At 37.8% G+C, this 23527-nt stretch overlaps 3 protein-coding genes across 4 annotated transcripts; all 3 read right to left on the bottom strand.

The window, feature by feature from the left end:
• Positions 1–1907: 1907 nt before the first annotated feature.
• LOC141770438 (uncharacterized) lies at positions 1908–6226 on the bottom strand. Its single transcript, XM_074639928.1, has 8 exons — positions 6091–6226; positions 4539–5223; positions 3718–3773; positions 3530–3595; positions 3086–3227; positions 2636–2743; positions 2477–2525; positions 1908–2320 (listed from the first exon to the last, which is right to left on the bottom strand). Exons 2-8 carry the CDS (start codon positions 5178–5180, stop codon positions 1956–1958), a joined length of 1428 nt encoding a protein of 475 aa, XP_074496029.1. The 5' UTR covers positions 5181–5223; positions 6091–6226; the 3' UTR covers positions 1908–1955.
• A 3232-nt stretch (positions 6227–9458) lies between these two features.
• On the bottom strand, positions 9459–14054 carry dynll2a (dynein, light chain, LC8-type 2a). Its single transcript, XM_074639926.1, has 3 exons — positions 13887–14054; positions 13218–13370; positions 9459–11313 (listed from the first exon to the last, which is right to left on the bottom strand). The coding sequence occupies exons 2-3, from the start codon at positions 13347–13349 to the stop codon at positions 11176–11178; spliced, it is 270 nt and encodes an 89-aa protein (XP_074496027.1). The 5' UTR covers positions 13350–13370; positions 13887–14054; the 3' UTR covers positions 9459–11175.
• Positions 14055–15166: 1112 nt separating this feature from the next.
• Positions 15167–22861, bottom strand: srsf1a (serine and arginine rich splicing factor 1a). Of its 2 annotated transcripts, XR_012594562.1 has the most exons (5): positions 22408–22861; positions 18992–19170; positions 16950–17122; positions 15992–16771; positions 15167–15581 (listed from the first exon to the last, which is right to left on the bottom strand). XR_012594562.1 is itself a non-coding variant. In XM_074639925.1 (4 exons), the coding sequence occupies exons 1-4, from the start codon at positions 22593–22595 to the stop codon at positions 16574–16576; spliced, it is 738 nt and encodes a 245-aa protein (XP_074496026.1). In that variant the 5' UTR covers positions 22596–22861; the 3' UTR covers positions 15167–16573. The 2 variants fall into 2 exon arrangements, 1 of the variants encoding a protein (XP_074496026.1); XM_074639925.1 differs by having other exon boundaries at positions 15167–16771.
• Between the last annotated feature and the right edge of the window lie 666 nt (positions 22862–23527).

The following is a 23527-nucleotide window of genomic DNA, read 5'->3' as shown; positions in this document are numbered from 1 at the left end:
TCCGTTGTCTATTGTGTTGTGATTTATTGTAGAATTGGCATATAATGCAACTGTACAACTAGCAAAAGCATAATGGCAGCATTTTTCTGGTTGAAGCTGCAGTTCCAGTGAGCAGACTCTAGCAGAAAGTGCATAGTATCATCTATAAATCTGAGGGACTATCCAGTATCAGCTTCAATAATATATCGACGTATTTGAAATGTCTAAACAAGGATTGTTATGAGACCTGAATTACCATAAACTAAAACCAGAAGCCTGTTTCAGAAAGCAGGTTTAACAAACTCTGAGTTGACTAATCCTGAGGTGGGAAACTGAGTTTTCAGTTGCAGCTGATCAGTCAGTTCAATCAACTCTGAGTAGGTTGAACCTGAATTAAAAAAGCCATCATCAATGGAGCTACGATTCACTACGGCAACAGGTAAGTAAAAAGGTAGAGCCTCCATTTTAATCCAGTCGACATAGAGATAGTAATGCATGTATATGCGGACTGTGCACACTTTTCTTTAAAAAAAAAAAAAAGAGCCTGTGTCAGAGTGTGGAAAAGTGTCAATAACACAAATAAGGTTATATTCAGTGTTGTCCATTAATTCATTGTTTACCAGACTGACATTTTCTTAATGGATGATAAATATTAAAAGTGTGCTCCAATACCCATATGTAACCCAACACAGTATAGAGAATGGCCAATGCAATGCTACTGCAGAAACCCACAGGCAATAGGCCTCAATTACTTGAGTGTTGATACAAATAAATTCACAAATTCAAGAGCGGGAGACGTGCATTCAGTTCAACACTACCAAATTTATTGAATAAAATGGGAAAAAATGGTGGAAATGGATAACCTAAAAAAAAGGAGAGGGCAATCATAAATTAACAATATTTATCCAACAATAATAAATGTGTAAAACAGCTTATCCATAAAAACTCCAACTGACCCCCTCTTAAATTAGAGGACCAAAAAAAAGAAAAAGAAATGCTAAATACTATAGGCAGGGTACTGTCTGTGGGGAGATTCTATTGCAACCCCTCTTTGAACTCACCACGTGAGCACACTATGAACTATATCACTACACTGCAAATGATAAATGTATGAAACTGTAAAAAATGACTATCACCGTTTTGGGCCTACCACACTGCATGTAAAGAGAGGGGAAATACAACGACTAGCCTACTCCCCGCAGGTCTCCCACTGCCTGGAAGAACAGAAACAAAAGGTGCTGGCTCTCACACATACTACCACACTATATAGGCTAGTATGCCAGAAAAAGATTTAGTATGTCCCAATACATAGTATGCCAAATGCAGTATGCTAAAAAAACAACATCCTGTCACATTTTGCGGTATGCAATCCAGCATGCTTTTCTGGCTATTCTGACCCACAATCCTCTGCGCAGCGGATATATGAGCAAGAGGGTCAAAGTTCAAGGCCCAATGTTATGATGAAGTAGTGTACGTACTCTGCAAGGGCAACTGCAGTACATACAAAAAGTTTGTGATTTGAAACGCAGCGAAGAGCTTTGAGATGGTCTTCAAATATTTTTCAAAAATTCAAAAATCAAATAAGAGTCTTGGGATGTACCCACAAATATGGGTGTAATTGGTGTGATAAGAGTAGTAATAGTAATATGGTATACCTATTATTGTTTTTTATTACTGTTATTGTTTATTAATATTAATAATAATCATAATAATACCTTTTTTTATTGACTTTATTTAGCATTGCCCATTTGAAATTAGTGAAATATCACACATTTTCCTCTAGGGGTTCTTCTATCTGTACAGCATTTGACACTCTGTCCTTAGACCCTCGATTTGGTTGAGGAAAACTCCCATACCCCCTTTGGAAGAAACCGACGGACAGCTATGTAATAGTGTAATAGTGTAATAATGTCACGTATACAGAAAAATAAAGTAAACAATTTATTTGTAACTCTACCTCACTCTCAACCTGTTGTTTACACATCTGTTTGTCCATCATGGACAGTACAGATGTCTGTGTTTAGAGAGGAGGGGGTGGCTGTGGACGGTGGAGGGGGGAGAGAATAAACCATATCAAGAAGCCCAAATATCTCACGCATCACTGAATCACTGATCCCAAACAAGCAGGACTCCGTTTCTGTGTCAACCGGCGCAGCGGGGGAGACTACCGCTGTGGATGCCACTTCTGGCAGCGGACACATGTTGTCCACATTCCCGGTGACTGGAGTCTGAGGGTGAGGATGCAGTGTCAGGTGCGGAGCCTCCATCACACCCGCGTGTGCTGGTGTCACACACAGCTTCTCGGCTTGCTGAGGGAAGGCTGCAGATGTACGTGCAGATGCTGCGATACAAACAAAGAAAAACACAGATTAATCCACTAAGACTTTTTAAAACATGGTAAAAAGATGCCGCTTCTTGTTCTATTTATTTTGACAACCAGTGATCCCATCCCATTTCACATGAAAACACGCTGTGATCCACAGAAATATTGTCCTACCTTCAGCCATTCTGGCGGCCTTGCTCCTGTCCCTCTTTCTCTTTTGGCCCTACACAAAAAACAAACACGTTAGACATTCCATGTGACATGAGCTGATAAAAACACGACTCTTTTCAATGACTTTGTTTCATAAATTGTATGTCAGCAGAGTGTACATACGTAATTGTTACTGGTTGTCCAGTTGGGGTGTTGCTGCTCATGGAGACATCTTTCTTTATATGCCTCTTCATAATATTTGGCTTGCTCCTCTTTTGACAGCGACTTCCACTGTGGACAGAAGACAACACACTGTCAGCACACACACCGACACACAACTACAGGTCGCATAAACAGGAGCATAGAAACATATTAGCGGATGCACAAATATGCACACAGATCCACATTAACGAGAGCAGGCTCCCAAAAAACTCCCGCAGTGCATTGGTGTCGTAAAATGCCGTAAATCCTCAGTTTGAATTTAGATGTGTTCGCTGGTCATGTGACACTAACTGAAAAATCCTACTGTCAATATGTGAAGATCTAGAGTTAGAGGAAAGAGTATTCTTGGACACGGATCAATAAACACTGGTTTGTGTAACACTGAGCGTCTCACAGAGCAAACACACTTACTGTCCCTCCCAGGATCTTGTTTACCCTCGCAGTCCCGCCGACTTTCAAATCGGCCGCAAATTTTTGCCTTTGCTCCTTCATGAAGACCATGAAAGCGTTTGCCGGCTTCTTGATGTATGGCCGATTGTCCTGCTTTCTCTTTCTGTGGGAATACAGAAAAAAAACAGAAGAATTTTTAGAAAGAAACAGTAAAGTAAGCAGAATAATACAAGACATGGGTGAAATGCATCCTTGTCTGTGCTGTGTTGTACATTAAACCCAATAAAAAAGGACTGATTATAATAATATCTATGCTTGCACCTGCAATCAAACAACAGCTGCAGTAAAAATTACATATAAGGTGAATGTGGTTTTGATTATGAGTCGGTGACCACTGCCACAGATCATGAGACAGTCACAAAAAAGAAGGTTCATTTTGACCAAAACTGGCCAGAGCTCACTTACTTTGATTTGGAGATGCTCAGTAGGGCAGAAACAACTGGTGAAAACTCGTACACCGGCACTCCATTTCTACACAGAAAGAGACGCAGAGATACTTTAGATTATAGACAGAACATGTTTGAACATTCAAAAAGCTCAATATCTGTGTACACTCGAGTGTGTTTGTTTGCATTCATGCGTGTGTTACTTACATGTATGCAACAGGTTGCAGGCCTTCTGGGAGGTGCAGCACAGGAACATTGTTATACTGGAGACACAAGCACACACACAGACGATGGTTAGACTAGCTGTATTCACAAAAAGAAATCTGGACTATACTATACTATATGATAAAACCACAATACATTACAAATGTGAAAATACAATAAAATACACATCATACTAGTTACTCTATTATTGTCTTGTCTTTGGATAGATCTGGAAAGAGGCTGTGGGGCTAGATTGTTGACACATTTAAAAACTAATTTGAGAAAACAAAAATGAGTAAAGCTCTCAAAGCTAAGTAGTTTGTGTCTTTTTAGTATGTGACAATGATGCCAGGCTTTTTGTCCATTATTTCAAGTGCCTGATTTTATAAGGATGTAAGATGTTTGATTGTAGATGGTGACGCTTGAGCCCACACTGTCATACAATATGAAAAATGAGAGAAATCATAGAGTGCATTAACAACTGAGCTGTCTGAGTGGGTATGTAATGCTAGGTCTTAACCATTTTTGAAATTCTCTTCATAAATTTCTCAAGTTAGTCTGTACAATTTCAGAAAATACTCCAAATGAAAAACCCATCGTTCTTCTTCATTTTCACGTTCATCTTCAGATTATCTTTTTGGTCTGACCAAAAGGCCAAAACCCATTTGAAAAGCTGAAACCAGTGAATTATGGCCATTGTTTCTTAAAAAATGAATTAATCAAAATTGATTAATCTGCTCATCCTTTCAGCTGTGACTGATATGCACCTTTTTTGATGCATGTATCGATAAAACTCTTATGATAACCTATACTTAGTGTCTTACCTGTCCCTGGCTGTAAGGCTGACTGGGCAGGGGACCTGCCTGAATAGCAGGAGCAGCCTGTCTAACATTCAGACTAGTAGTAGCCATACATGGATTTGGCTGCTCAAAGCTGCGTGGAGCTGCTCCCATGGGTGTGAATTCACCATGGCCTCCACTCTGCCTTTCCACAAGCTGAGGGTAGTTATTGGATGCTTGTCCTTGGTTAGATTCACCTGCCGGACTGTACAGGTGAGTTTGCTGCTTAACGCTGTGCGGAGCAGCCCCTGGGAGGTTGAACCCATCGCATCCTCGGCTCAGACTTTTCACAAACTGAGGGTGGATATTGACTTTTTGCCCCGGGTTAGATTCACCTGCCGGACCGTACAGGTAACTTGGCTGCTCGACGCTGGGCGGAGCTGCTCCCAGAGAGGTGAACCCATCATGTCCTCCGATCAGACTATCCACAAACTGAGAGTGGATATTGAATTCCTGCTCAGCAGGAATAAATGGAGGAAGAGGTGTAGTTGTTGTTGTAGGGCTTTGTGAGTCAAGATCATCCTGGATAGAGTCAAGCAAGTAGCTGAACTCAAACTCATCCAGAAAGGCATCCAGCTGTGCCATCGGATCCATGTTCGCAGACAAATTGTATGCTCTATGCTTCATGGTTAAACTCCCAGAAGAATGACTATGATTCTATCTGAAGCTCCTGTGACACACATTGATAGGAAACTGATTTTGAGACACTTTTATATCAGGGATTACAGCAACAGGTACAAACTAGATTCTTGGTTAGAGTCGAGAGACAGTAAATGTCCACAGAGAGTGAGAATCTTGAATACTGCTACTAATACTGATAATAATAATAACAATATTTGCACTAATAATAATAGCTGAATTAGAAATATCAGGAAAAGTAAACACACACACCACACAAATACACACAATAAGTAATTTAAATGACTGAAATCATGAATCTATTATGAAATCATAGTGTGACTGGAGGGAAAGTTCCCAAAGTAAAGGTACTAGTACAAGTTTTTCCATCTTACTTTGCAGAAAAACATTTTACACAGCTTATTTAACACACATTGCATTTATAAAATACAGTGCATTTTTAATGATTGAACTACTCAACTATATACAAAGTTGATAATTGGCTTCATCTGGACAGCATGTTGATGAAACAGTATGAATAATCCGATAATAAAGGAGCCAATCTGCATGACACATTGAGCAATTTTGCTGATAATACTTCTGAACCTTTAGTTAAGTAAAATGCTGCATTTAACTACTACATTCTACTTGTAGTATATTTTACATTGTAGTATTACTACTTCTAAGTAACAGTTCCATCACTATGCCAATAAACCATCAACCAAACATCACAATAAACTGAGTTTCTCAACTTCTGATCAACAAATCTTTGAGTTGAAGAATACTGTTGTATTGACAACTAACAGACCACAGGAACAATATGTTTAAGTAAGGCTAGCAGTCTGTTTAGAGAGCCACGTGCATATCTCAGCTTTTACATTTTAATTGAGCTAAAAAGCTAGCTTGTTTGACCACTTACCTTTTGCGTTGACTGACAGTTCAGCTGGTGAAACAATCGTTGTCTTGTATAATCTTCAATTTTCTTCAAGAAAATGAGATGCTCTCAGTATGATAACCAGTGGTGATCTGACCCAAATCACTTCACTCACTGACACAGAACCTCTGTCGCGCGTTACAACGTTCTATCAGCGTTCGATCGAACATAATTGAAACTTTAAATTCTGTCATTTGCATATTCTGTTGCCTGGGCAACGGTTCGACCAGCTGCACCTCTGGAAACGAGCACGTGGAGGCCTACAATAAAGAAAGTGGTTCGACCATATTCATAATATGATGCTGATGCATCATCCATAATCAGTTCAGTCAGTGGTGGAAAGTATAAGTACATTTACTCAAGTACTGTAGCCTACTCAAGTACAGTTTTGAGGTACTTCAGCATTTCCATGTTATGCTACTTTATACTTTTAATAGGGTTGTACTCCATTTTACAACACATTTATTTAATAGCTGTAGTTACCAGTTACTGATAAAAATTCAAGTAGTAAATATAATCAACAAGTACATTATGATGTATTATTATACATTTAGCCACCCAGTTACCAGCTGCAACATTAAAGGTCCCATATTATAAAAAAAGTGAGATTTTCATGTTTTTTATTATAAAGCAGGCTTAAGTCCTATATAAGTACTGTGAAAGTATCGAAACACAGACAGCCCATTCTCATTCCCAGGGTGTCAAATACCGACGCTTTGTCACGGCCGTCAGCGTTAGATGCCAACGCTTAAGGCACCCTTTAGCGTCAGTATGATATGCACCGAGCTTTCCATTAACTACAATATAAACCCATCCGCATCAATATTAAGGCTCAGGGAAAGCACGCCGGGAATTTGAGGACATAGCTTTTTAGAGCAAAAAGAGACACACTGGGTGGGCGAGAGGATGGGTCCAACAAACACAAGGCTTTCATCCAGGAGACCGCTGTTCATGTCCAGTGCGTCACGTTACAATCAGCTTATCGTTCATGTCTCCTGTTCACAACGTTCAGTGTCATTTTCACTGTACAAACGTAGTAGTTTTAAGCCCAACAATGTTGTTTTTCCTAAACCTAACTATAGCGGTTTTATTGCCTGAACCTAAGCAAGTGTTTTTGTTTACTTGACAACATTAAGCACGTGTTTTCTGCGACCGAAAAGTGATGCAGAGGGCTTGCTAAGCACGTGTTTACTGAGAACAAAAAAAGTGACGCAGATGGGTCCAACAAAGCGTCAGTATATATTACGAGTTGGGATAAGAACACGTTGGCACAGAGTGACAGTGATATAAAAAAGAAGGACATACAGAGGATTTATTCTGTGCTGATCATGACTTGACACTGTGTAATTTTTGAGTTTTGCTCAGTTTTTGTTCCCTGTTCATTCCACTAGCTACTTCAGCACCACGGACAGCGCTATGGAGTTATGAATAACAGCACAGTTAGGCTACTGATGAGCCACGGTCGGGGCCATAGATTCTAACTTGCACAAAACTCAGTCAGATAAAGGATCAATGAGTCAGGCAGAATAGACTAACTTATTCAACTAAACAAGCCCTCTGCTCCTGCACTCTCTCTGCTACTAGGGAGAGGATGGATGGCAGGTTAACAAGGGGGATGCATCTAGGGCATTTTGGGGGGATGGCATCTATCCTCATCCCCCCTCAAATGTGAGGGCAAAAACCGCTGTTCAAAGAAATGACTGACAGCACATAAAGGGTAACTTTAGATAGTCCTGAGAAACAAACTAATATCCAGATTTCTGACACACAGTAAACCTTCGATAAATGCTTTGATACGGACTGAATCAATGAGGAAATAAAACGGTGTCTGGCTCTGAGGGAGGAAACTCAGGGTTTGTTAAAGAAAAACTGCCAGCGAGCAGGTTAGATTCACAGAGTGTGACCCACAGTTTAAGTTACCTCTCTTTCTGGAACTGTAAACCCAGAATCTCCCTCATCTCAGGATTAACTAACTCAGAGTGTTCTGAAACAGGACTCTGGGCTGCAAGTAACAATTATTTTCATTATTTATTCATGTGTCAATTTATTTGTTCTGGTTAAGCAACTTATTAGTTCCTAAGATTTCAGAAATAGCCCATCACAATCTCCCAGAGTCCAATGGGACTTAATGTGACCTAAAAAAAAATCGTATTTTGTGCAACAAACAGTCCAAAACTCAAAGATATTTGATCTATGATCATATCAAAATGGAAAAAGCAGCGAATTGTAAAAGAGAAGCTAGAATCAGTAAAACCATTTTATGCTTTACAACAGACGTAAAGTGACACTACAGTATGTAACATTGGAAAAAGGGAAATGACAAATGAAAAGTTGAATTCGGAAGAATTAACAATTAACACAATTTACAGTCTGTACACCATACGACACCTTCTGTCCTTTATAGTACGACCCTGGCATCAGATGAGGAAAAACTTAACCAAGAAAAAAAGACTTTTAGCAGGGAAAAAATGGAAGGAAAGTGGCTGCTGTTTAGCAAAAGTTACATACCCTCACTTTAAAGGACTGATTTGACATTTTGGGAAATAACGTTACACTTATTCCCTTTCTTGCTGAGAGATAGATGATGTTTGAGACCACTCTCATGTCTCTACAGTAAATATGAAAAACATCAAACTTCATGGAGAGATATAGAGTGATAGCAATCTAACTCATGGTGAGAAAGCGAATAAGCCGTGTTTATAGAATTATCACACTATTCCTTTGAATATGAAGCTATAGCCAGCAGCCGGTTAGCTTAGCTTAGCTTAGCATAAAGACTGGGAAGGGGGGGAAAAGCTAGCATGGGTCTGCCCAAAATCTGCTTACCAGCACCTCTAAAGGTCAATAATTAACAAATATTATTTTTGTTTGTATATCTCTAGCTGTTTCCCCATTTCTATGCTAAGCTAAGCTAACCGGCTGCTGGTGCTATAGCTTTATATTTGATGCAGACATGAGACTGGTGTATGAGAGTCCAATAAGCGTATTTCCCAAAATGTCAAACAACTTCTTTTTTTTTTTTCATCCTTTATTTCTTCCCTTTTTTCGAGGTTGTTTTCATATATGCGATTTACAGTTCGTAATTACAGTAGTTTATAAACCAATTTTTTTAGTTGAGCTTATAGACAAACTCATTAAGTACACTAGAGAAAACAACTTCAACATTCAAAATTTAAATAAAATTAAGAAAATAAATAATAATAATAATAATAATAATAATAAAAAGAAAGAATATAATTTAAAAAAAACTACTTCCTTAAGTGAATAATTAATTTGTACAAAGTGTTGTAGATTTATTTTCTGTCCATTCAGCAAAAAAAGGGGCAATGGCAAAATAAAAGGCCACAGTGTAATAAGTCAACAATTATTTTTTTTATTTTATCGAGTTTATACGATTTTGGTTCTGTAGCAACCTACTGGATAACTCTAATGAAGTGCAATTGTACTCAAGCCGGTTACAGTTGAGAGCAATGACAGGCACACATTTTGTGCAAATTTAACAGCATTGGAACGGCTCCTACATATACACAGCAAAAATACATGCCAGAGGAAAACAATACTAAATCAGTTTACATTGACAATAGTTAGGAAGACTTCCCTCGATGTCAATCCAAGCTAACACTTGAGAGATACACATTTCTCCCATTGTTGGATTATGGGAGGGAGCAACTGAAAACATCGTCTTTACACACAGCGAGAAAGGTGTGGTGTTATCCAACTCCATGGACTAAATCCCTCCAATCTGCCCTCTTAAAAGAATCCAAACATTATGCATTGCCCTTGCAAACTCATTATGCTGACATTACAAAATGAAAACCCCAAATCAGTGTGCTAGACAAGAGATGCGCCTCCTTGCAGTTGCTTTAAAAATAACTCCTAAATGCTTCGTCTTTCCTGCGTGTCTGGCAGTACACTGGCAATGCAAAAAATAAAGGTTGGGGATAAATGCAACTTGAAAGTATCACGAGCCACACATGACGACACGACCATCTGAAACACAGGGGTGTTGGTAGCCTTGGTAGAGTTGACTGCAGATGTTTTTTTATCTAAATCACCTTCCTACTTTCTTACATCGACTCAGTCTGATATCTACATACTCAACAGTTAAATGATTTAGCTTCAAGGTGAGTTTTTATTTGTGTCGGATGATAGTTAAGAAAAGAAATGGTGGTTATTATCCTCCAAACATGCAGAAACACAGGATTATAAGACTGAAATCTAAGTAAGCGAGTTGGGATATGAGCGAGTTGGTAACCAGTCAGTAGTGTTATTACTCGGACATTACAGGCTTAAGGTCTGTGAATGTGAGCTTTATTTGCTCCATCGTCCCTCACAGTGAAAATTGACAAACTAAACATCCCTGGAAATGTGCGCACCGGCTTGTGTTGGTTCCAAAATGTCGAGCGTGTTGGATGTGGCGACATCTTTTTTTGAAATCCGTTGGATATTTTATTTGAAATCCAAATTGAAAAACATTAAAGGTTTTGCATTTGCATGTACAGACAACATAATTCCTTTAAATGAGTAAAATAGCAGTAATAAACTGAATTCATGCTGTTTGATCACATGGAAACCAAAAGAAGGCCGTGAAGTAACCCATCATGTTAAAAGACTATTTTGCCCCGTTAATCACCTTCTTTTCATGATCACACGTTAAAGTCTTGAGAATGAATTGTTAAACTGGTGCACGCAGTATGATTTTACCATCTAAACCGACAGATGGAGTCTCATAACAGAGTCTGGCAACGCCACGTGTGAAGGAAAGCAGATGCACCACTACATTCTACAGCTTTCCTTTATTATACAATCAAGGGCCACGTTGAAATCTTTTACAACCTAGAATTTAACAGCATCAACAAAAACTACTTCAGTTGCATTCAAATGGCAACTATCGAAAAGTAAACTTACTGTAACATACATATTAAATAGTGTATAGTCCATGCAATTGCGCACGGCCGGGTTTGCATCATTATGGTATGTCGTTATTAGTGTATGGGAGACATCAGCCACCAGTGCATTTCCGATTTTAGGTTCAGGGAGCAAAACTCCTCAGCACCCATCAGAAACTTCTCAGCCAGACTTGAAGAGTAAGATGGCCACTTGGCCCAAGTAGAAGTAAATGAAATGCTTTGTCTCGTGGGTGACGTAGCTGCCGAAGTTCCTCCCGACGATGCAGTGCCAGGTGGGGTTGTACTTCTTGTCAAACTCCTGAAAAAAGGTCAAAAGAAGAAGATTGGTGAAAAAGAAAAAAGAAAAAAAATTAAAAACCAGAACCGCAACTGCAATCTACAAATCCTGGCTAACATACTGTATCATGAACAACGCCGTGGCTACCATTGAGGATACTGTGGTCATGTCTGCTTTTATTATCATTAGTTCACTAATTCATTTGCTGCTTATTTTCTCAATTAGTTTATTAATTAATCGCAGTATAAAATGTCAAAGAAAATAGTACAAAATGTCTATCTGCTTGTTTTATTTGACCAACGTACGGTCTAAAATCCCAATCCTCACATTTAAGAAGCTGAAAACAGCAAGAAAATGACTGTAATGATTAATCGATTATCAAAAAGGTTGCTAAATAAAGACTGGCTTTTGATAAATATGATTTAAGTCCATATTTATTTTTATTGTATTTTTTTAATCTTTTTTTATTGTCTGTTCTATTATTTTTATTTCAATTTAATATATTTTTTCTGGAGTGCATTGTTTTACTTTCATATTAATGCTGTCTTATTAGCTTGTCAGTCATCTGTAAAGCACTTTGAACATTGCCGTCCTGTGTGTAAAACGTGCTATACAAATGAACTTTGACTGATGATTGATTTAGACCTTCATGTTGGGAAATCTGTGTACATAAAATATTTAAAAAATCCCAAAACTTGACAACAAAAATGAAGTCAAATGTATTCACCTTTTCTGTGAGCAATAATAAATATTAAAAACATTATATATATTTTTATTTTTCTGTATATGCTCCCATGTTTGCTTTACAGCCTCTGTGGCAAAGTAGGAGTTGGTTCATTTATTTAAGGACATGAATTACATGTTTCTGTGTTATCTCCTTGATATTTTGTTTACTTTTTGTAATATTAGGATGATCATGTGACGGCCTCCCATTGGTTGTTGATACCATATAGGTGAGGCCACATCTGCCTTGTCTGTTTATTTGTAAGCCCTGACGAAGACCTACAGTGGTCGAAACATGTTGGCTTTTTAAATGATTTAGCCACTACAATAACGGCTTTTTAATATATTCTCTTCCTTGTTGCTACTTTTTTTTAATATTTTGGAGTGCACTGTAAAAAAAATTCCGGCAGCAGGGGCGCCAGAAAATGTCTGTTAAAAAATGGAAAAATACTGTTCGTTAATTAACATAAATAATCTGTAAAAAAAAAACAGTAATTATCTTTATATAATTAGCCTTTATTACTGTAATTTTACAAGAAATATTTTACTTTTAACATATATTTATTGTTAGAATAGTCATACACCGTAAATCTAAAACCATTTACATATAAATCACAAATGACACATGTCATTTTACGATGCAATAGCCCAAATTTACATTAACTCAGAAGTTTTGCAAAAAAATCTGTATTTTTACAAGAAATATTTTTAGAATTCCATGAAATCGTTTTCTTCTAACATAAATTAATTGTTAAAATAGAGTCATAAACCTCTAAAAAAACAGAATAATTATCTTTAAAATTGATAAAGAAAAGCTTAAATACAGATAATTACGATTGTGATAAAAAAAAAAATGTAAATCTAAGACCATTTACATATAAATCACAAATGAAACATGTCATTTTTACATTTTTCCCGTCATTTTGAAATACAGACAAAAAATTTAAAATTTCTTGAAAACAGTTTTTACAGTGTGCCTGGATTGCCTTCCTGTAGTCACATTATGTTTGGTTTCAAAATGTTGGTATAGATCGGTGTGTTGTTGGGGAGGACTTGTGACCCCTGTCATAAAAAAATCCTGGCTACGGCCCTGCTCATAAGAGAGCCTCAAATAGATCACAGAGAATAAAAAAGGCTGTGTATTTGTGCAGATCATGTGCCAATGATGTAATAGGCGTACTAGAGGACCCGTCCTGTCTCACCTTCTTGATGTAGGCTGCGATGTCCTTCTCTATGTTGTACTTCTCCATGGCCTGGGTGGCACAGTCCACCGCGTCCTGCTGCATGTCCTCGGACATGTCTGCGTTCTTGATCACAGCTTTCCTGTCAGTCATGGTTGAGGATGATGATGATGCCTGGCAAGGGGGGAAAAAAGAGGAGCACGTTCACTGCACTGAAAATGAACACCGCACGTGGTTGATGATGATGAGGATTGGTTTAGGCCAGCTGAGATCAACGCAAAAACACATCAGTCATATACGCAGAAGATCCGCGTTTTCCATCATGTGCACTGATTCCCAATCATCAACTTACATGTGTTGTTATAGCTGTGTATTCCTCACTAAAAACGACTGTGAGTGTTGCATAGATTGCCTGCGAAACTTGATACAGGTGGAGTTAAATTACTTGGCAAAATCACTTTCGGATAATTCTGCATCAGGAGATCCAAAAAGTATCCGGATGTATCCAAATTAATTATGCGCTCCTGCACACAAATACACCTGCTGTTATATATAGACGCAAATACAGTCTAACCAGTCGATATACATTAATAAGACATACAGAAAAAGCTCACCACCATAAAGAGAAACTGGAATCAGAAATATGTCAAGACATGCAAGTCAATCTTCATCATATAAGAGGAATCTCACCTTTTTCTTTGAGCCGAATGAAAACACTCCTTTCCAAAAGAATATGTATTTCTCCCAGCCCAGGGGGGTTTTAAGGTTTTAGATGATGCTGCGTCTAATTGCTTTTTAAAGATTTCCACAATAAGCATGTAGGTAGGTTGTCTCTGTGTGCAGCTCCCCGCCCCTCTGCTGCAGGCTGCAGGCTGCTATTGGCTGATCCGCAGCCTCCACGAGTGTTGCAAGCGTTTTTCTCCAGCTCCTCTCTGCCGGCATCTTATTTCATCCCACAATGCATCATTCACACAGTATACACCACTGACTGTGGGCTAAAAGGAAACGAGACCTTGGCTGTGGGTAGGTATCATTTGGCTCTGTGTGTGTGTACAGGCTTTTTCATCAGTTTGTCGTCACAGCTGAGACACTGGAGCTTTGAATACTGAACATATGCACTTGCTATTGTGTTGTTTTCTATGTAAATCTGCACTGTTGCTTTCATATTGAAGGCAAGGCAAGGCAGCTTTATTTGTGTAGCACATTTCAGCAACAGGGCAATTCAAAGTGCTTTACATAAACATTCAAGAACATTCTGACAAAGTGCGAAAGAACATTAAGACATAATTAAAACGGTTATAAAAACATTAAAGATTAGAAAATAAAAACAAGCTAAAAATAAAAGCTAGGATAGAATATAACACACAAGAGTAAAAGCTCTAGTGCAGTATATAAGATCATTATCTGGTTTAATAAAAGGCAGCAGCAAACAGGAAAGTTTTAATCTTTGATTTAAAATAACTCAGAGTTGGAGTTGGTCCTGCAGGTTTCTGGGAGCTTGTTCTAGATATTTGGTGCATAAAAACTGAATGCTGCTTCTGCATGTTTAGTTCTGACTCTGGGGACACTAAGCAGACCTGATCCAGATGACCTGAGAGGTTGCAATGGTTCATGACATAGCAGAAGATCCAAAATGTATTTTGGCTCTAAACCATTTAGTGCTTTGTAAACCAGCAGGAGTATTTTGAAATCAATTCTCTGAGAGAAAGGGAGACAGTGTAGAGACCTCAGAACTGGTCTGATATGATCCACTTTCTTGGTCTTAGTGAGGACTCTGGCAGCAGCATATAAAGAAGCACTCATTTCCTGCTCCATTGACGTAAGCTTTATATATCATCTCTAGTTTATTCTTAAAAAGATAATTCGTGGTTATATTAAATGCGACAGCTTTAATAATGTGTGTTTATACATGCCTAATACACAAATTGACATTTGGGGTTTTGAAATAAAGACAAACTAAAAGTGTTCTCGTTTGAAAGTGTTTTTATTGAAAATGCTAAGAGAAAAGAAAAGCAAGATTAAGCAAAATAAATCATACAAACTACTCCCCACATGAAACCCCGTCCCAACCTCCCCAATTATTAATTCCTTCATACCAGGCATCTACGACTCCATCCTTTGATCCAACTTCCTGGTCCTCAGTTTCGTTTTCTTGTAAAATAAAGCCATTACCACTGAAAAACGTTAAATAGGCATTGGGGGGCCTAATAGAAAAAAAAAAGTTGCTCTGGGACTTCCGTTAATTAGTGCTGAAATCAAAACTCATTTGAATCCTGGAAAACTGATCCCGTTCCGAGCATCCATCCTTGCCTATCCCTGTCCTAATCGATCCACTCATCCAGCTCCAAGGATTGGGATCCACTGAGCCACTCCTCCAATCAAAACCTTGAAATACCAGGAAGAAAATCAGAGGCAGACTGTTAGAATAAAATGTCAAGATTTTTGGGCCTAATTTTTCCATTTTTGAGCACTCATGTCAGATCAAGAAAAAAAACAACCCCACTGAGCATAAAAATTATCGCTCCCTGAAGTTAAAACATTTTAACCAATGAGGACATTTAAAAGTTAAAAGTGGGACGTTTTTGCAACAAAGTAGTGATTCAGATTTTTACATTTGACAGCAAAGATGTTACACTTACATCACAACAATTGATCTAGGACTGCTTATTCTCAGTCACAAGCCAGAGTTAAAAATTGTATATATAACAAAGTACATCACATATGGCTTTGTTAAATATGACATGCATGATATGACAACCTATCAAAATGTTCAATTTATGGAATATGAAGCGTACCATTGCCCCGACCTGATTGCTCCTCACTTAGTTGTCCTATCCTGACCATACAAATGAAATGTGCTCCACAATGGTTTTATTCCAAATCACTTTAATCCTTCTCTTCAGATGTCTAAAGGAAGACACAAGGGTAAAATACAGTTAAGCATTGGGGCTACCCGTCCAAAACAGTCCACCCCACATATCCAATGAGAGAAGCTCTGTGTTTTTTAAAAAAATAAAACAAAACTCAATTTAAAATACTTGCAAAAACATTGAGTGCAGCTTACGGCAACTCAACATTTTTGAAGTTCAACACAGCACAATTCCTAATGTCGCAAAAATTGAGAGGACAGAGAGGGACAGAGACAAAGAGAGAGAGAGAGAGAGGGAGGAAACAAAAAGGACAAAGCAGCTTGGAGAGGGTGGGGAGAAAGGGTGAGAGGGGAGGGGAGGTACATCTACATACCAAGTTCATCCACAAGGACATCAGGACATGAAATGCAAAAATTAAAAATCAATTGCTGACATCTGGAGGAACTGATAGGAGGTAAAAACAGGAGGGTACACATCAAAAGGGCAAAACATTGGTGGTAGAAAGGTTTAAGAACGGGAGCGAGAGCGGCTGTGTCGAGGCGAGTAGCGGGGCGATCCTCTGCCACGGCCACGGGAATTGCTGCGGCTGCGGCTGGCGCTGCGACTCCTGCTCCTGCTCCGACTGCCACGGCTGCGGGAGCGTGATCTTCCGTAACTTGGGCTGCGGGGACCGTCTAATTTCACACGAATGTAAGCAGTCTCTCCCTGGCGGACACAAGAGAACTTGACATTGAAAAGGCAACACTCCTTCCTATGGTGGAAATACCATAGATGGAAATGAGGGCCAGGTGTGCTTCAAACGTGTAGCATTTTTCCTCAAGTACTCACCTGGACACAGCAAAGAAACATTGTCCATGAGAATGACTCAAATCAGTACACATACCTCATGCGAGCGGAATTTGGTGTTGTCCAGCTTTCGAACGGCATAGGTCATGTCTTCTTTGCGCACAAACTCTACAACTCCGGTTCCGTCTCTGAAAACGTCGGCGTAGCACACGTCGCCTGCTTCACGCATGTGGTCCTTCAGGTCCTGCCAGCTGCCGCTCTGAGGGAGTCCTGAAACATTTAACCAGAGTTAAGTTAGCAGACGCATGGTGAACATTCCAGCTTTGTTTAGGTGCTAAAACTTCAACATATGTTTGAACTACACAACTGATTTGTTTCCCCAAAGAGAAGCTGCAGGTTTGAGTGATACAGGAGCATTTCAATTCATTCGATTGTTGAGACCAACTGTAGTTGAAAGAAGACAAATACAAACAGGTAGAAACCCGTTTAGTTTGAAGACACACAGCTTGTTAATACTAATCCTGTGTGTGTGTGATTTATTATACTTTTCCATCTCTAGGGTGTCTTCCAAACATTTGGCCAGGGACAACAGATGAAAATTAACCTTCTAGGCTATCTCTGGCTCATTTACTAAGGTTGCTCTGATCGATTGGCCACCGAACATTTCTAGAAAGTTTGATCGGTGGTCTCTACATTTTCTCTACACGCCGCTAAAATGGCTTCACTGGAGTTGTGTCTCTAAAGACACTGACACAACCAAGTTGACGGTCGGCCGCCGGAACAGTTTGGGGCCGTCAGTAAGCATCTGTTGTCCTAGTTTTTGCAGTGTGTCTCATACCGTCGGCTCTAGTCCGCCCGTGTCTGAGGTTTTTTGGCCGATTCAACATGTTGAATCGGCCAAAAAACCTCAGACACGGGCCGGCCAAGCCCCTCGGTGGGAGGTATCACTCTGATTGGCTGTTCAGTTAAAGTGAGTCAGTGCACGAGAAGAGAAGCGGAAGTGAGGAAAGCAAGCAAATGAGCAAAGTCAAGACGGCATACCCAAGGCTCTTCTCATTTTTCATCTCCATCTCATCTGATCACTCCAATACACAGATACTTTCCCAACGACATGGCCATCTGGAATGAGGCCAAGTGGTGTGAAAATGGTCGGCAAACACCGCTTTGTTTCATGCATGTATCATAACAACGGCTTGTACAGTATATCTGCCGTCCTTGGTCTTCCGGTTTCCTTTTTTGAATGATGAATACAGACTACTGCCGCCTACTGGTGTGGAGTTATTTCATCTCACACAGGACAACGTAAGTGGTAACTGGCTGGTGGCTGTAGTCTTTGCAGTGTGTTCAAATGCAACTTGTCGGCCAAGACAAAGGCTAAGTGAAGCAACGCAACTGTCGGCCTTCATCGCCACACGTTCTTTGATGTCGGCTTGGTGTGTCTGGGCTTTAAAGCCGCCTTTACACAGCCAGATCAAGGCGGGACTGTAGCAACGTTATTCCTTCTTCGCTGTCCTGTTTAAAAAGGTATGGACACGAAATGGGGGGCATTGTTGCTGTCAGTAAGCCGGCAGTGGAGGTAGTCACAGAGAGAGAACTGCGTGCACACACACTTGAGGCAGACACTGTTGTGTTGGGTACCGGAGGGTCGCCGGTTCACGTCCTCGCATGGACCAAGTACTGAGTGTGAACTGGTCGCTGGAGAGATGCCAGTTTGCCTCTTGGGCACTGTCGAGGTGCCCTTGAGCAAGGCACCAAACCCCCAACTGCTCGGGGCGCCTGTCAGGGGAAGCCCCCTTGCTCTGTCATCTCTCTCATTAACGCATGTATAGGTCCTGTTTGTGCATGTGTGTGTGTGTTCTGTATATAACAGAGTGAAACAATTGAATTTCGCCTCGGGGATTAATAAAGTGCCTTTCTTCTTCTTCTCTTTTACTGTCCTAAATGTAGAACACACCTAACAGACTGGAGCTAAACTTTTTGCAAAGTTTGTTGTGATCTAGTATTTCAAACTGCACACACTTAAAAAGTTACACTCCAGAGATGCATTCAGATAAACAATCCTTCACACAGCAGTCCCAAGGGATATGCTTATAAAAACAATAACATGCATGTATATTAGCCATATAAATGACTGCTTACCCGACACAATGACCCTGTACTCGGAGCGTCTGGATGGAGGTCCATATCTGCCTCTGGGGGCTCCACCGATCCCACCAAACCCGCCTCTTGAGCCCCTGCCGCTCCGAGGAAACTCCACCCGCAGCCTGTAGCCGTCATAGTCATACCCATCACGCCCATAGACCGCATCATCGGCGTCCCTAGTTAACAAAACGGTAACGTTAAAACACATGTCGATGTGTCCTTGAGCAAGACACTTAACCCCAAATTGCTCCCGAAGGCATAGCCATCGGTGTGTGAATGAGTATTTAGATAAGATCCTGATGGGCAAAGTTGGCACCTTAGCAGCCTCTGTGATCAGTGTATGAATGTGTGTGTGAATGCTGACATGTAGTGTAAAGCGCTTTGAGTGGTCGGAAGACTAGAAAAACACTATATAAATGCAAGTCCATTTACCATTTACACATGGAGGACGGACAGCGAGGTTTAACATACAAACATGCAGAGAAACATGCAGTGATGGACGGGGGTCAGCCATGCTAGCTGCTAGCTTGATCTGGTTGCTAATCCGCTGTGCAGGCAACTACAGTAATTTCGCCTCAATTTGTAATAAGACAATATACTTGTTATTCATTCTTTACAAAGAAAACGCACTCCGACTTATTAATGAATATACACAAAGTTATTAAATAAATATAATATAATGTATACAACATAGACTCTTAGCACCATCTTACTGAATGTTAAAAACAAAAAAGGCAGTAAGACCTTTAGGTTATTAAATGAATATAATATGATGTATATAACAAATTCTGGCATTATGAAATGCATATGTAATGATTTTTATTATTATTATTATTATTAATAATAATAATAATAATATGATGTATATATCAAACTCTGGCATTATGACATGTATATGTAATGATTCCTAATAATATGATTTATATAACAAACTCTTAGCACCATCTTACCCAATGTTAAAAACATAAAAGCCAGTAAGACCATTAAGTTATTAAATTAATATAATATGATGTATATAACAAATTCTGGCATTATGAAATGTATATGTAATGATTCATAATAACAATTTGATGTATTTATCAAACTCTGGCATTATGACATTTATATGTAATGATTCTTAATAATAATATGATTTATATAACAAACTCTGGCATTATGACATGTATATGTAACGATTCATAATAACAATTTGATTTATATATCAAACTCTGGCATTATGACATGTATATGTAATGATTCTTAATAATAATATGATTTATATAACAAACTCTGGCATTATGACATGTATATGTAATGATTCTTAATAATAATATGATTTATATAACAAACTCTGGCATTATGACATGTATATGTAACGATTCATAATAACAATTTGATTTATATATCAAACTCTGGCATTATGACATGTATATGTAATGATTCTTAATAATAATATGATTTATATATCAAACTCTGGCATTATGACATGTATATGTAATGATTTTTATTATTAAATGAATATAATATGATGTATATAACAAATTCTGGCATTATGACATGTATATGTAATGATTTTTAATAATAATATGATTTATATATCAAACTCTGGCATTATGACATGTATATGTAATTATTCTTCATAATAATATGATTTATATATCAAACTCTGGTATTATGAAATGTATATGTAATGATTCTTAATAATAATAATAATAATAATATGATTTATATATCAAACTCTGGTATTATGACATGTATATGTAATGATTTTCAATAATAATATGATTTGTATATCAAACTCTGGCATTATGACATGTATATGTAATGATTCTTAATAATAATAATATGATTTTTTATATCAAATTCTGGCATTATGACATGTATATGTAATGATTCTTAATAATAATATGATTTATATATCAAACTCTTAGCACCGTCTTACTAAATGTTAAAAACAAAAACGCCATTAAGACCTTTAAGTTATTAAATTAATATAATATGATGTAGCTAACAAATTCTGACATTATGAAATGTATATGTAATGATTTTTAATAATAATATGATTTATATATCAAATTCTGGCATTATGAAATGCATATTTAATGATTTTTATTATTAAATGAATATAATATGATGTATATTACACATTCTGGCATTATGACATGTATATATAATGATTCTTAATAATAATAATATGATTTATAGATCAAATTCTGGCATTATGACATGTATATGTAATGATTCTTAATAATAATATGATTTATATATCAAATTCTGGCATTATGAAATGCATATTTAATGATTTTTATTATTAAATGAATATAATATGATGTATATAACACATTCTGGCATTATGACATGTATATATAATGATTCTTAATAATAATAATAATATGATTTATAGATCAAACTCTGGCATTATGACATGTATATATAATGATTCTTAATAATAATATGATTTATATATCAAATTCTGGCATTATGACATGTATATGTAATGATTTTTAATAATATGATTTATATAACAAACTCTGGCATTATGACATGTAATCATTTTTAATAATAACAATATGATTTATATATCAAACATTGGCATTATGACATGTATATGTAATGATTTTTAATAATAATATGATTTATATGATTTTTAATAATATGATTTATATATCAAAGTCTGGCATTATGTCATGTATATGTAATGATTTTTAATAATAACATGATATATATATCAAAGTCTGGCATTATGACATGTATATGTAATGATTTTTAATAATAACATGATATATATATCAAAGTCTGGCATTATGTCATGTATATGTAATGATTTTTAATAATAACATGATATATATATCAAAGTCTGGCATTATGTCATGTATATGTAATGATTTTTAATAATAACATGATATATATATCAAAGTCTGGCATTATGTCATGTATATGTAATGATTTTTAATAATAACATGATATATATATCAAAGTCTGGCATTATGTCATGTATATGTAATGATTTTTAATAATAATATGATTTATATAACAAACTTATGTAACTTTACTACAAGTGAACAAAGTGTTGATGTTAGCTAATGTTACATGGACATACTATACAGCTAGTAGCACCAACACAGCCACTAAAGCATTGTGTTTGGGTGATATAAGCTTAACGTTAGCCAGCTATTAGAAACACGTTTTCACACTAAAGCGAAACCGGAACAGCAACACACCACGTTCCGTTAGGAGAGGTAACTAGGTAACGGCGTAACTAGGTAACGGTGTAACGTAGTAGTAGGTCCAGGGACTAGTCCGAGCCCGCGTTAACGTTAACGGTGTAGTAAGTCCAGGGAGTAGTCGGAGCCCGCGTGTGCAGCACACACGAGTCGGTTACAGCCTCACAATGAAGCCCTGCTGGCCTTCACCGTTAACCGTTAGCTGCTTACCGGGGGTCTTCAAACTCAATGAAGGCGAACGGAGGCCCCCCTCTCCGGTTCTTCAGGTCGATGTCTCGTATCGTCCCGTACTTGTAGAAGACGTCCTCCACGTCCTTCGTGCGGATATCAGGGGGAAGGTTGCCCACGTAAATCCGACAGTCGTTGTTCCCGGCGGGGCCTCGCACTACACCGGACATGGTGGCAGCTACCGACACACCGACCGACCGACCGACAGACAGACAGCGAGCTGCTGCAGCTAACGGGCTGTTGTTGGTTGCACACCGGGATTAGACTCCAAAGCGCGGTGCTAGATGTAGAGCAGAGAGAGGGAGAATATAAAATGTGCGCCCGGTGTCACGTTGCAGTGTGCAGGATGTTTAGTGAGGAGACACTAACACTGTCAGCGAGGCGCCCACTACTCTCTACTACTCCCGTTAGTCTCCAGGACCCGCGCTCCTTCACCGTTCATCAGCACCGGAAACACCCGCAGCCGGGGCGGACACATCCGCCATACGAAATAGTCCGCCAAAATGACCAGGCGTAGGGATCATCAATGATCAATCAATAACTTATTGTCATTGTGTAGTACAAGGAAATTAGATTGTGACAATCCCATAGGTGCTAATGAAAAGATAATACAATAAAAAAAGAGATAGTGCAATATAAATATTAAAAGATAAAAGATAATACAATATAAAAAGAGATAGTGCAATATAAATATTAAAAAATATATAAAAGATAATACAATATGAAAAGAGTTAGTGCAATATAAATATTAAAAGATATATAAAAGATAATACAATATGAAAAGAGTTAGTGCAATATAAATATTAAAATATAAAAGATAATACAATATGAAAAGAGTTAGTGCAATATAAATATTAAAATATAAAAGATAATACAATATGAAAAGAGTTAGTGCAATATAAATATTAAAATATAAAAGATAATACAATATGAAAAGAGTTAGTGCAATATAAATATTAAAAAATATATAAAAGATAATACAATATAAAAAGAGATAGTGCAATATAAATATTAAAATATAAAAGATAATACAATATAAAAAGAGTTAGTGCAATATAAATATTAAAAAATATATAAAAGATAATACAATATAAAAAGAGAT

The sequence above is a fragment of the Sebastes fasciatus genome, chromosome 7, assembly GCF_043250625.1.
Source record: "Sebastes fasciatus isolate fSebFas1 chromosome 7, fSebFas1.pri, whole genome shotgun sequence".
Lineage (NCBI taxonomy): Eukaryota > Metazoa > Chordata > Actinopteri > Perciformes > Sebastidae > Sebastes > Sebastes fasciatus.
This window is presented reverse-complemented; position numbering and strand designations above follow the sequence as displayed.

What these genes read in the sequence shown, in the direction of transcription:
- srsf1a (XM_074639925.1), bottom strand. Translation starts at nt 22,595, where the DNA reads ATGTCCGGTGTAGTGCGAGGCCCCGCCGGGAACAACGACTGTCGGATT. An exon ending in ATTGAGTTTGAAGACCCCCG is followed by an intron (nt 19,171 to 22,407) that starts GTAAGCAGCTAA and finishes TTTGTTAACTAG; the next exon opens with GGACGCCGATGATGCGGTCT. An exon ending in GTACAGGGTCATTGTGTCGG is followed by an intron (nt 17,123 to 18,991) that starts GTAAGCAGTCAT and finishes TAAATGTTTCAG; the next exon opens with GACTCCCTCAGAGCGGCAGC.
- LOC141770438 (XM_074639928.1), bottom strand. Translation starts at nt 5,180, where the DNA reads ATGAAGCATAGAGCATACAATTTGTCTGCGAACATGGATCCGATGGCA. An exon ending in AGCCTTACAGCCAGGGACAG is followed by an intron (nt 3,774 to 4,538) that starts GTAAGACACTAA and finishes TTGTGTCTCCAG; the next exon opens with TATAACAATGTTCCTGTGCT. An exon ending in CTGAGCATCTCCAAATCAAA is followed by an intron (nt 3,228 to 3,529) that starts GTAAGTGAGCTC and finishes GTATTCCCACAG; the next exon opens with AAAGAGAAAGCAGGACAATC.
- dynll2a (XM_074639926.1), bottom strand. Translation starts at nt 13,349, where the DNA reads ATGACTGACAGGAAAGCTGTGATCAAGAACGCAGACATGTCCGAGGAC. An exon ending in TCGCAGCCTACATCAAGAAG is followed by an intron (nt 11,314 to 13,217) that starts GTGAGACAGGAC and finishes ACCTTTTTTCAG; the next exon opens with GAGTTTGACAAGAAGTACAA.